Source organism: Equus asinus, chromosome 4, assembly GCF_041296235.1.
Source record: "Equus asinus isolate D_3611 breed Donkey chromosome 4, EquAss-T2T_v2, whole genome shotgun sequence".
In the NCBI taxonomy this organism is placed as follows: Eukaryota; Metazoa; Chordata; class Mammalia; order Perissodactyla; family Equidae; genus Equus; species Equus asinus.
The window spans coordinates 50,275,391-50,289,850 of NC_091793.1; the positions used below are offsets into that span (position 1 = coordinate 50,275,391).

Consider the following 14,460-nt stretch of genomic DNA (forward strand, 5'->3'; position numbering starts at 1 on the left):
TCTTCTAAGATTAGTGTGAGATTTCCTGAGGGTGCAGTAATTTAGGTCTACCGTTAGAAGTGGGCGGCAAGAATTTTCTGGGGCTCTAGGGTTTTTAATAGTCTATCTATTAAAGATAGAGGACAGAGAGGAGAGGGAAACGGGGAGAGCTGGGAGGAAAAGAGGGAGAGGAGAGAGAGAGGAGAGGCCAGAGGGGAAACCTAGGGTTGTGAACTCATTGGGAGTTCAGAATTGACCACTAGACTTCCATCTAAACCAATTCTTTAAGAAAAATCACAATATTTTGAAAATCAAAACATAATTTGGGATTATTTAAAATGCTCAGTATTACTGGATTGACACAAAAAGGCCTTGAGGTAAAGTACATTTTCTAATGGGATGCTTCCTTGGGAGTAAAATTTGGTGGAAAACCACAGTCACAGGAAGCTTGGAAGATTTGAAGTTGTGTCTTATACGCTCCTCCTTCAAAGTAGATGACCATAAAGAAAGATTCTCAAGCAGACTGTCTGTGGAGTATGGATCATCAAACCATACCCATTTTTCACACCTGTCTCTTTTCGCATATCTCATACTGATTACAGTATCTGTTTCTATGATTATTAATAACCCAGCACTTACCACATTGCCCTATGAGGCTTGTTGGTCCATACCACCCACCCCATAGGGCAGGAGCTGTGTAATCCTCAGTGCTTAGAAGACTACCTGGTGGATAACAGGTACTATGTCATCTTTGCTGAGTGAATAAATGAGAGTAATAATCGTCAAAACCCTCATTGGTCTTCTCTGAGATGAAATGACATTTTTCCTTATTAGATATTCATTTCTATTTCTACTTGGGATTTGTTTAAATTTATTGGTGCTTTGGCCAAAAGATGTGTATCTAGATCAGGGCAAGATACAATGCTCCTTTACTCTCTTTGAATGTAGTTCTCCAACTTTTGTTTTCGTGGAAATTCTTGGAAACTTTATGGGACCAGAAGCTCTCGACTCAAAAAAAAATATTTTATAGCAAGACTTTTCTTTTTGTAGCTGAAATTGCTAAGCCTTAGGTACTAAGTCTAAGTAATTAATTGCTAAATCTGGCTGTCACAACTAAATTAGAGTAAACTGAGTTCAGGCACTCATGCTATGTTTTTCAGAGAATATGACTGTCTACTGGTTGCTCGTTTTGAAAGTATTGGTGAGTTTCTTGTTCCTAGTCACTTAGCTCCTGAATACCTGGCCGTCCTTGGTGTTCCTGGACTCTGTGTCAATGAGAGTCATTATTTCACCCAGCTGGACCCGTAAGGGTGAGAGCCTCAAGACAAATGGTTACCTTACCCTTGGCCACTTCTCAGGACACTCCAGAAGCTGGTCTGTGTTGCTACCTTTTTACCTCCTGAACCTCAGGGTTTCCTGGGTACCTGAAGGTAGTCAGAACACCATGGCACCCAGCATGGGAAACTGTAATTCTTAACTTCCCTCTTGTATCCTTCAACCTTCTTCTTCATAAAGTCTTGGCTTCATAGTAATAAAAATATTTTAATTTACCTTAAAATAACTTAATTTCGTAAAACTTTTTTAGTCTGGTAAATCCTCGTTTAAAGAAAATGGTATCTTAAATGTTACATACGTGTAGCCCTTTTATAAAAGGCCTTTGAGATGATCACAGTTATCTGTATAAGTGCTATTGAAATAATCAGACCTCAAGGTTTATTTTAAGAAGTGATCTTGGGATCAATTGTATCAGAACCCCTAGCAGAGCTTGTTAAAATTTGCACTCCTGTGATTCCCATAATCCACTGCAGCCCAACTGAAGTAGAGTATTTCTGCAAGTGCTAACAGAATTGTTGATGGGATTAAGTGTGTCTAGCCCAGTGGTTTTTAATCTTGGTTTCACATTAGAATCGCTGGGAAGCTTGAAAACACTAGGTGATTTTAATATGCAGCCAAACTTGGGAACCCCTGATTTGGCACACTGCCCAATGCCTATTAAATTCTTGGTAACTGATAGATCCACTTAAGTTAGCTAAAAGAAAAGCTAGTAACTAATTAAAAACCCACCTTTAATTTTAACTTACTAAGTGAAAGGAAGATCAATGAAATCTCCAATATAAAACAAATATTTTTTATTTCAAATAAGACTAGATCTTGGCTTTTAGCAAGGATAAATTTCCCTGAAAATACACATGCTTAAATGATTTTATATTAGTATAAATAAATATCATTTAAATTATGAATAGCATTGGTTACTCTATATAACACAAGTGGTTTTCTTCAGTAAAGTTCTACATTAAAACATAAATTCTAGAATACAATGTCAAGAAGAAATAAAATGATGATTCAATTACTGCAAAATCCATATGATAAATACTGTAAAATATTCATATGATAAAGAAATGATGATAAATGCCAATATTTATTGTGTACTTACTATGAGCCATTTCAAATTATCATTTAAAATTTGAAATTCATTGGATACACTAATTACTTTTTCACAATACCTCTAAGAGTTAATATCACCCCCAAATCTTCACTTTGTAATTTAAGGTGAAAACAAGTAGGAAAAAAATGTTAGAATCAATCACTCGTCCCCGTGTATTGTTTGTTTTATGAAGAATTCTTTATTGGAATTAAATTTGCATGAACATCTCTTAAATCATGATGTCTTTTCCTTTAGAAGTTGACACAATGACATTCTTCTTGGTGTGTGACCACCTACCTTGTTATGTTATGAAAACCATGAGAGTGCAGTACAAACTATCCCATGTCACAATAATGTCAACTTTGCTCACTTATGTGGAGTTTCTTTTAAAAATCAAGTAATAAATTCCCGTTTAGTAGAGTTAAATTGTATTCAGTACGCAAAAAATTTAAGGAAATTTTTTAAAAATTGAGATTAAGGTAGTAAACACATTTAAAAAAATAGTGATCCAATAAACTCCTTAGAAAAGAACCCATAATAATGGAAAACTTAGCAGCGCAGGCCTTTCCTTTCAACTGACTTTAGGGGATTTTTGAATGAATTCGTATTATGTATTTGTTCTAAATTACATATAATTCAAGCCCAGGCTTTGAAAGCAAAATGGACACACTTCAAACCAACACCATAAAGTCCCCAATTATCTTATTAGGTACTTTTGTGAAATCTTGATGCATTTCTTTTGGTGACCATGATCAGAAAAAAAGGACTAGAAGGTACTGCTCCAAATTGTTAATAATAGTTATCCTTATGTACTGGAAATTTGGTTGATATAAAATTTTTTAAAGATTTTTCTGTAATTAAAAAAAATTCTATAATATGCATTCTCTACTTTTGTAATGAGAACATCAAGTGAACATGATTTAAGAAAATCAAATAAAAGTAGGATCTTAGGCAGAACTAGAACTAGCATATCTGGTAAATAAGACAGAATCTTTATTTTGGGATCAGGAAACAAGGCCTGTACCACATTTGCAGCAAAATCTCTTGACGCTGACTCAGCAGTATTGAAGGAACATACCTTAAATTTCCTTGGATAAGGACTAAATTCTTTCTGGAGTTTGGGGTGAGGCTGAGCTTTCTGGTTAAATTGAGTTGCTTCTGACATACAGAGATGAGGGTTGTGGGAGCAAGGAACCAGGTAGCTGCTCCAAATGATAAGTTTCAATTATCTGGGAAACTCAGTTCTGGGAATAAGGTCCTTCCTAGTTATGACGGATTATGTTACGTGCTACTTTAATTAAATTTATTGGACTGGGAAGTAAAGTCACTCAAAGTAGCCTAATAGTTCAGGTTTTGTTTTTGGTACATACATCTCCGAATTCTTATAAATTGTGGAGAAAATATAAACGTTTCATGTTGGGGTGGTAGGACCCACTGGACATTAGAAGTTGGGTGAGCGATTATCCTGAAACTATTTATGGTCTTAAAGAGAAACAAGGCCATGCAACAAACTAACATTTATTCACTCCAAAATTCATTTTGGGTTATGGTGAGGGGGTTAAATTTAGCATGATTTCATTTTTTTTTTTTTTGAGGAAGATTAGCCCTGAGCTAACATCTGCTGCCAATCCTCTTCTTTTTGCTGAAGAAGACTGGCCCTGAGCTAACATCCGTGCCCATCTTCCTCTACGCCTGCCACAGCATGGCTTGCCAAGCAGTGCCATGTCCGCACCCGGGATCCAAACCGGAGAACCCCTGGCTGCCGAAGTAGAACATGCAAACTTAACTGCTATGCCACCGGGCCGACCTCTTTCATTTTTTTTTTTAGCAGCCACTTTTCCTATATCTTTAACTGAATAACCTATCTTTTCTCCATTGCTGGGAGATAGTTCCTTACTGACATACTAAAATCTTATAAGATGGTCTGTGTTAGAAAAAATTGTCTGTTTCCTTGAGGTATTGCTTGCTTCTCCTATCAATAATACACTTTAACTTCATTTAGATAAACATTTTAATACTTGAGAGAGAAGTTCTCCCCTCATCACTCTTACTACTCAAAAAATTTTAACCTACTTCTCAGTTATTTTTTCTTCCAGATGGACTTAAGTTTTTACAAATTTGAAATAATTTAATACTACTAAGATTTTTAAATTGGCATAAAAATCTATGAAGTAGTTTGAGAAGAACAATGTTTTTATAATAGGCTTCTCTTACCAAGAAAAATCAACTGTACTTTAAATTTCCCTGTTTTAAGGTTTTCTTCAGAAATGCCCTGTAAGTTTAACCTCTTGGTATTTTATAATAGCTCGGATATTATAAGTAAACTAATTTTTCCCATTATATCTTCTCACTCATTAATTGGTGGTTTATGATCTTGTATATTTATGCTGTGGCCACCTGCATTAGAGAATTTGTTATTACTTATGGAGTTTTTCAGTCTGCTTATTTATGTCTTCTGGATATGAAATATGTTTGTACCAGATAGTAGCAATTTTGACTTCTGTTATGTTTGTTTTTGTTATTAATGCTTTGGTTAGATTAGTGGTATACATTTTTGGTACCTGATTTTGAGAAATTTTTTGCCTCTAAAATCTGTCTAGTACCCTATTTATTTATTTATTCATTCATTCAGTTACCATTTATTTAGTACTCATGCACTGTGAAAGAGAGATATGGAGATGCATATGTGTGTCTCTCTCTCTATCATCATCATCATCATCTGTATCTTCAGGAAATGAGAGGTCATTGAAACCTGCCTAGCTCTCTCTACTCTGTGTCTGTCCCTGAGGAAGTGAGTTGTTTCTGAATCTAGCTGGCGAGTAGGATCCTGCTCCCTGCTGACCCACTTCCCTGTCTCTGGCTTTTCTTGGATCTGTATTGAGCCAGTTCCTGGATCCTCTTAGCCTTGCTCCACCTGCTTGTTATGATATGCTACCTCTTACTAGTCCCCCCTCGTGTGTCCAGCTAGCCTGGTTTGCCACCTGTTGCTCATTACTGTCCTGTCTGGACCCAGTGTCTGCCTCTGTGCGTGTGCACGTTGGCAGCTGAATCCAGACCTGAATCCAGACCCGCCTCTGCATCTCCAGCACCTGCCTCACCCCTGCGGGGTATCTTGTTCCAGGTTTCTTCTGAAACCGCCTCACCCTGCCTTTTTAGTCTAATTAGTTTTGATGAGGTCTTTAAAAAAACGTGTTAAACCCATACCTGTCTCCTTAAATAGTAAATATAATGTAATTTAAAGAGAACAAATATGTTTTATTAAAGAGGACTTTGGCTGTAATATTTATTTTTGTTCTATCCAGTGGCTACTGAAATATGTTGGATTTCAATAAATGGTTCAGAATTTTTATGTTTTGAAGGCCTATGTGTTTTTAATAGAAAGGTATGAGTGTGAGTGTGTGTGTGTGTTCGCCTGTGTGCACAACATGAGGATATAAACCATTAGCTTTGCTGGTTCCAAACTGCTGTGAACTGTGAAACCAAGTTTGTTGAAATGTCTATAATAAAAGAAAAAAAATACTGTTGGTGAACTACTTTTTAATAAGTAAGTTGCCCAACTGTACAGACACCTTTTTGTCGACTTCAGTTGTTTAGAAATTTTTCTGCGTACTATCAAGATCTTGATTTCATTCTGGATACCCGACTCTCCTGAACCAATGGTACATTACTGTAGGCCAGTTTTCCCTGCTCTCCTACCATCATTTACCTCTGACCCAGCAGTGTTTCTTTGCTCCTGGATTGCAAAGATATTTTAGCATGTGCGTATTGGTAGGAAAGTACACCGCCAGATAGGCAACATTATTTTACCTGTGCTAAGGAAAACTTTCAATTGAACATATTTGTTTGGGTTTATCTCATGTATAAGATGTTATGCTAAATGCTACGTGGTTAAAATCATGAGAAAAATTTAGTCCTGTTCACAAGCAGCTGAACTAAGTGGGGAATGCCAGTGGATAAGAAGTGTTGAGGAAAATGTCAGAGCCAGAGCATGGTACTGGCAATAGGTAGAATGCATTTTAGTAGGCAGCAAGTATTCTAGGTTGGCTTGGGTAAGGAAAATAAGAGTAATATTGTGGGAAAAGCACTTGTAAGGAGTTTAATTCAACAGTCAATGAAAGGCTAATGAACAGATTAGTGAAATGATCAGAGCTGAGAGCTAGGGAGATAAATCTGGCAATGAGTTGCAGGGAATTGGAAAAGCAAATAAACAATACAATTTGGTGTGGACCAAATATATGTTGGAGGAGGCAGAAAATAACACAATATTGGAAAAGACAGAATACTGGGCTAGAAACCTGAATTCAAAGGCTCGTACTATCACTCGCTGACTATGTGACATGAATAATTTGCATAACGTGGCCCATTTTAGACAATTTCAGGAAACTTCTGTTCTTGAAGATGGGAATAATTAGAGTTCATGTGTATGTTCTATGTCCAAGTAGGTAAGATCAAAGATATTATATATCTGGTGGTCTCTAGGTGATATAACGGGATATGGTGGCTAATACTGCAAACTCTGAAATCAAACTTCCGGTTCAATTCTAAGCTTTTTCACTTACTTCATGTGTAACTTTGGGTAAGTTACTTAACATTTTTTTGCTTTTGTTTTCTCATCTGTAACAGGCAGATAGTGGCACCCACTTCCAAGAATTATTGGAAGATTAATTAATTAATATTTGTAAAGTCCTCATAGAAGGGCCTGATACATAGTAACAAGTCAATAAAGAAAGCTATTAACTACAGTAAATAAATTTATAATAGTCTATTTTATGCAAATTATTCATATCACAATTTTAATTGTACAGTATGTAAGCTTTCTGATGCAGCAGCCCAGGGTGTAGTTGTTAATCCTGTTGGCATGCATCTTCTTTATGAATGTGGTGCACTCAGATCGATGAAACTCTGTGTTCCAGAATGAGCCCAGCGAATGAATTCATCATATCTTCCACAGCAATTCACCCGGTTATAAATATGAAGTGAGTAAGAACTCAGTGAATTCTGTGGAAAGCACTCAGAGCATGTCAAGTTTTATTTTTATGTTTAAAACACCGATTGTTAGTGGTTTGGGAATGTAGTAAGTGAATAAAAAAAGTAAGTAAATAGTTCTCTCCATTTTCTACTCCTTCAAGCAGGAGAGCAGGGCGCTGATAGATTTGTGAAAATAATCCATAAACATTTTATAAATTATTAAAGTTATTTAAATAAATTTTTAAAGTTCAAGATTTACTCATGCTTTTTAAATTATGAAATCTTTCAAGCACAAAGAAAACTTTAAAGGATAATATAATAAATATATTTTTACTCTTTACTTGACCTTAACAAATCTGTGTCGCCTTATTGCTTCAAATTTTAAAACAAAACTTACAAATGTGTTTGAGACCCTTCAGCCCCCTGATTCCATGGCAATCCATCTCCCTATGTGCATTCCTCCCCTGTCAGAGGAACCCTGATACTGATGTCAGACTTACATTCCCACTCGTGATTTTCTATATATACTATAATGAACGAAGCCATAAAAATATGTACTATTTTTTAAACATTATGTAAATGGAATACTGTAAATATCTTGAGACTATTTTTTCATTATCCTCTCATTTATTTATTCATTCTGTGAGGAAGATTGGCACTGAGCTAACATCTGTGCCAATCTTCCTCTATTTTATATGTGGGATGCCGCCATAGCATGGCTTGATGGGCGGTGTGTAGGTCCACGCCCAGGATCTGAACCTGTGAACCTCGGGCCACCAAAGCAGAGCACACAAACTTAACCACTATGCCACTGGGCCAGCCCTTCCTTTTATTTTTTTAAATCAACTTTATTGGATTATAATTTACATGAAATAAAATGCACTCATTGTACGTATACAATTTAAAGCATTTTGACAAATGAGTATACTCATGTAAATATCACTCCATTCAAGATATAGACCACATACATCACCCCCAGAAAGTTCCCTTTTCCTATTGCAGTCAATCACCACACATAGCCCACCCAAGGTAATCACTGATTTGACATCTCTCACTACAGATTAGTTGAACCACTTCCAGAGCTTCATATAAATGGAAGCAGTATGTACAGTACACGATGTATTCCCTTGTGTCTGTCTTTCACTCAACATAATGATTTTGAGGATTTTCCCTGTTCTTAAGTATATCAATAGCTCATTTCCATTTTATTGCCAAGCTGTATTTCATTATCTAAATATGCCACAACTTATTTATTCATTCTCGTTGGTGGGTATTAGGACTCTTTTCCATTTTGAGGTTGTTATGAATAAAGCTGCTAAGAGCATTATTAACATATTTTAATAATATATTAAATATTTCATGGAAACACTTTCTGGAAATATATTTTAATTTCTCTTGAGGATAAATGACTGGGAGTGGTAATGCTGGGTAATATGGTAATATGGTGTTATGTTTAGCTTTATAAGAAACTACCAAACCGTTTTCCAAAGTGATGTATCATATAATTCCAGTTCCAGCTGCTCAAAATCCTTGCCAGCATGACTTGATATTTCCAGTCCTTTTAATTTTAATCATTCTATTGGTATGATTACCTCATTCTGATTTTAATTTTCATTTCCTTGATGACTAATGATGTTGAGCATCTTTTCATGTATTGGTCATATGTGTGTGTGTGTTTGTGTGTGTGTATTATTCTGTAAATATGCATGTATTCTGGATACAAGTCCTGGGACTTGTATCTTGACACATGAATTGTGAATGTTTTCTCCCATTTTCCCAGCCTGTGGCTTGACTTTTCATTTTCTCTATAGTGTCTTTTGAAGATCAGAAGGTTATAATTTTGACTAAGTATAATTTATCAATTTTTCTTTTATATTTCATTTTTCTGTACTCTAAGATATCTTTGCCTATCCCAAGGTCATGAGGATTTTCTCTTAGTGTTTTTCTATAAACTTTATAGTTTTAGCTTTAACATTTAGATCTATGCTCCATTTTCAAGTTAATTTTTGTATTTGTTACATGAGCTAGAGATGAAGGTTCATATTTTTCCAAATCAATATCCAGTTGTTTCAACACCATTTATTGGAAAGGCATCTTTTCCCCATTTAATTACTTAGTCATTTTTGTTGAAAACAAGTTGGCCAGCTATGTGTGGATTTACTTTTTGACTTTCTATTTTTTCCTTTAAAGAGAAATACTGTATATCTATAGTGTAAATATTCAATTGTGCTCTATTTAAAAATCTTTTTGGCTATTCTAGGTCTGTTGCAACATTTCTATATAAATTATAAAACCAGTTTATCGATTTCTGGAAAGAAAAGCCTTAAATATTAAGATTGATATTCCATTGAATCTATAAAACAATATGGGAAGAACTGACATCTTAACAATATTGAGTTTTTGAGTTGATGGACTTGCATTTTAAAAAATTTATTTCAGTCTTCTTTACTTCTTTTGATCAATATTGTTTTTAGTCTATAGATCTTGCACATATTTTGTTAAATTTATTCTTAAGCATTTCATGTTCATCTATGCTATTGTTAGTGGTATTTTTAATTACAATGTCCAGTTTTTCATTGATAGTATGTAGAAATAAAATTGATTTTTTTATCTTGACTTTATATCCTGTAACCTTTTTAAAGCTATTTATTACAACTGGCAGCTTTTTTGGCATCATTTCTCAGAAATTTCCTCATACAAGATTATACTTTCTACTCATTTAGACAGTTTTGTTCCTTCCTTCACAAACCTTATTCCTTTTATTTCTTTTTCTTGTCTTATTGTAATGACTAGGAACACCAGTACCATGTTGAATAGAAGTTATGAAAGTGGGCATTTTGCCTTTTTCTTTATTTCAGGGTGAATCCCTTCAATATGTCACCATTAAGTATAATATTAGCTCTAGCTTTTTTGTAGGTGGCCTTACTCAGGTTTAGGAGATACTTTCAGTGCTTTGAATATGTCATTCCATTGTCCCTTGGTTTGCACTGTTTCTGAATAGAAGCTAGCATATTTTCTTATCTTTGAGCCCCTGAAAATATCTCTATTTTGCCTGTCGCCTTTAAAAATTTTATCTTTATCACTGACTTTCAGTAACTTTATTATCATATGCAGCTCCCATCCTTATTAAATGTGGTCTCAGGCACAGTGACTAAGCTTTCATTATATTTATCTGTAATAGGGGGCCCTGCAGGTCTTAAAGGATTTTGTAGAGATTAAGGATGATGGATGTAAAAGTACTCAAAAAAGTTTGTAATTTACTAAAATGACTTCCTAATCCAAGAATACTGTCAGTAAAATTTAAAATAAGTTTGTGACTCTAGAAAGACTGTCTTGTTAAGAGGGGAGAATAATCCTTTTCATCACTTTCCATGAAGTTGCAATTTTATTTTCAAATGACTATATTGCAGACACTGATTCAGAATGTTCAGTTGAAACACTCGAAATGGAAATTTTCTTGACTTGTTTTCCAAATCACACTTTGTTATTTGTGTACATGACTCTGTTCATTTTAGCCCAAAATTCCTTGAGAATATTCTTAATCATTCATGAAAAAAAGAAATACCAATGATCTTATTTAACAGAAGTCAATATAACTGCCATAATTTTCTCTTCAATCTGTGCATACAAATATGGTACTAATGTCACAAAGTACAATGCAATCTTAAAATGAGAAGCATTATCTTACTGATAACCATTACATACTGACCAGCCTGGGTAAAAGATTATCTTAACTTTGTAGAGGTCGTTGTACTTTTTGAAACACTTTCATATGTGTGATCTAATCTATTCCTCAAAACATCTTCATGAGCTGGTGGGCATATGAGTCCTGATTCTACATGGAAACTCTGTGTATATTTATGAAGTCATTTACCATGAAATATTACTTGTCCTAAGAAAGAAAGCTGTTTTGTCAAGATTATAAACTTTATAAACTTTCCCCCCATATTTTCAATTTTTAATACCACTCAGTTGAGTATTTCAGATCATTTTGTGTTCCAGCCTTCACTAAAACTTTCACTGTGAGTTTTCTAAAAGTCTGTCCATGAAAACGGACTTATCACCATAATGCCATGGACGAATAGAATACTTTACGAAACTTAAATTCCATTTTAAAAATCTACTGTTTGGTACCAGATGTGGAGAGAGGATCACCATCTCCTTTACGAAGAGGGCAAGGTTTAATTAGCTTTTTTCAAAAGACTTATTATACATTTCACCTATAAACTGAAAGACGAAAATTATGCGTTTTAAAACAGGATGAAAGTAGAGGTGATACCCACAGCTGCTCTGGTCTCTGGCAAACCATTCTGAGAGGCTCCAGTTTCATTTGGATCAGATGAAACACATGTTGCTCATTTATTGTACATGTGCTTCAACGTATTTTGACAAATCTGATCTAAAAATGTTACAGATGTTCCTCATTATTTTAATTTGCACTTACTAGCCACCTATAGAACATGGCTATAGACTAGCCCTTTCACAATATAATTAAGAGAAAATTTAGCTCTCATTAATAAGTGAGTTTCAATTCAATTTCAGTTACAATTTCGTGATATAGCTAGTGAGCTGTGTACATTTAACAGGTGTTCTGCGATAATTTTTTTCTGATAATGAAGCCAAATCTTTTCAAACATGTTTCAAATAATTTCAGATGGACAAGAAATAATTCTGATCCTGACCAAGGTCTTCTAGAGATTTGCTGCTTGATAATATGGGCTGAGACGAGGCAGCAGTCTTCCAACTTGAGTACTTACTAGAAATGAAGAATCTCAGGTCCTACCCTACATCTACTGAAGCAGCATTTGCATTTTTAGTACAATCTGCAGGTGATTTGCACACACATTAAAGCCTGATAAGCATTGTTTTAGAGGAGGCCTTATGTTAAAACTCTGTTTTATATAGATGCACATATGCATATACATATGGGGCAAATGTGAAACTCTATGTTGCACACATCTGTTTTATACAGCTATTATAGCAAATAGAATGGCCTGTAGATTGAATATTTATTTTATTATTATTTAACACATTAAAAAGTAACTCATCATTACTTCTCATAGGCTGTTATTTCTCTTCCATGAATACAAAAACACACATTCATAAATACTGGCTTGCCACACATTTTCAATGACTGAGACATGAAGCAAACTGACGAAGCTCTAATTCCAGCTTGAATCTTTTAGAGTTCTCATCATTTCTTATTGTTTTCTATAACTTTCTATAGAGTAAACTTGTTGGTTGGAACAGTAGTGGATCGTATGCATTTACACTTCCTTGCTATGAAAAAACAGGAAGTAGGACTGCATGTAAGACTAAAGGATTTAATTTCCAAGATAATGAATTTGATTTGAAAATTACTTACTATCTATAGGTACCTCGGGAAATAATTATATCTTAACTATTTATATTGTACTATTATATTGTACTTATATATAATATACTTCATTATATTGTATTAAGATAATTATCAATTATATCTCAATATGTGATACAAATTCAAATTTATATTTGTAAGGACCTCTGAAATCATGCTGCAAAGTAACTCAATTCCTTAAAATTCAATTTTATTGGCCATCACATTTTCTATATGTATATTCTAGCAGAAATAAGCATAAGGTATAATTTTCATTATAGAAAAAAACAGAATGATTAATACTATTTCATTTTGTGACGCTTAATTGAAATTATGACAAAATAATTTCACATAGTTCAAAACTTACTTAGTAGATTGTCACTATCTAACAAAATGGAGGTTTAAAGATTTTCTTTTTAAAAAATCTCTAATTTGCTACATCCTGATTAATTTGGTTTTCAATTCCACCACATGCACGCCTCAATAATCAACCTTGGGAAATGAAATAAAGACCATTTTATGTAATCTGTTCAGAAGTCTCTGTTGGCACCACAGCAGCACATCATTAGTTTACAAGCCTGCAACACATTACACGTTTTTATTTGTTTTTATATATTTCTGCTGAAGAAATCCTTCAAAATCATTAATATTAGGTTGAATATGTATCTAATGGACAAATACTCTGATACATTTAACTACGTATTTATATATACAATATAGTGGTACAGCTTGTGCCTGAAAACATACAAATGTGAACAGGCTAGAAAAGTAGTTTATAGGAGCAATTGCACTGTTTAATTTTTCTTTTTGTTTTCTCAAACTAAAGATCACAATGCAATCAAAATAGCCCTAAGTGTCCCAGAAGAGCTACTGTGTGTTGTATAAAGGGTAAGTAATCCCTGCAGTGTCAGGGGTTACTGTTCAGCTGTTCGAGATCATGAGATGACATCTCAGCACTCATAAAACAGAGGATTCAAAACACAGGGGCATACATGGAAGTACAGATCATTATGACAGTCCTGGAAGTTATCCACAAGAAACGTCAACACCCTGGAGGCCAAAATAACACTACTGAATCAACATTTACAACTTTTGTTCGAGATTAAATTCAATACGTAGGGAAAATTCACATTGAAACATTAATGCTAGTATAATAATAATTTTATATTTGGCTCACTCCAAAAGTATGAAAGACTTAAAAAATCTCTGGGATGTCTTTTCTTACACATTTTAAGTGCATAATATTTATTCTGTATAAAATAAATAACTATCCTGAGTTAGCTATTTCCTAGAACTATTCATAAAATGTCAATCCATTTAGTAAGGCACAGTAAGGAGAGCACAGAGATTTCTTTAAGGTTGCACATTTCAATTCAGAAGAAGGAGGGGATAATTTTGGCCCCTGTGATTTGAAAATATCTTCCAGTTGTAATCTTTGGTCTGAATATTTACATCGTGGTTTCCTCCCATTCAAGCTCAACATCACCTATAAGATAAAGTAACATGTCACGGGAGAGAATTGAAGTTAACAGTTCAAAAGTTTGAAATGTTTCCTGGCAAGAATATAGTTCAGACAGAAAGGCTATTATCCTGACTCTGGTTAGAGAGAAATGAAAAAACTGACATCTGCATTAGCTAAATTTCTAAAACATTTTCAACACATGGTTATTAGTAAATTGATGCTCCTGCTATAGGTTGGAAATTCGTGAATTGGGTACATATTGTCTCTGAT

At 34.3% G+C, this 14,460-nt stretch overlaps 1 protein-coding gene across 2 annotated transcripts in view; it reads right to left on the reverse strand.

Moving 5' to 3' along the window:
- Positions 1–4,098: 4,098 nt before the first annotated feature.
- Positions 4,099–14,460, reverse strand: part of PTPRQ (protein tyrosine phosphatase receptor type Q) — a 242,907-nt gene continuing 232,545 nt past the window's right edge. For both annotated transcript variants that reach the window (XM_070507246.1, XM_044747332.2), the window contains one exon: positions 4,099–14,214. In XM_070507246.1, the coding sequence (XP_070363347.1) occupies positions 14,177–14,214 (38 nt within the window). In that variant the 3' untranslated portion in view covers positions 4,099–14,176. The remainder of the gene's footprint in view (positions 14,215–14,460) is intronic.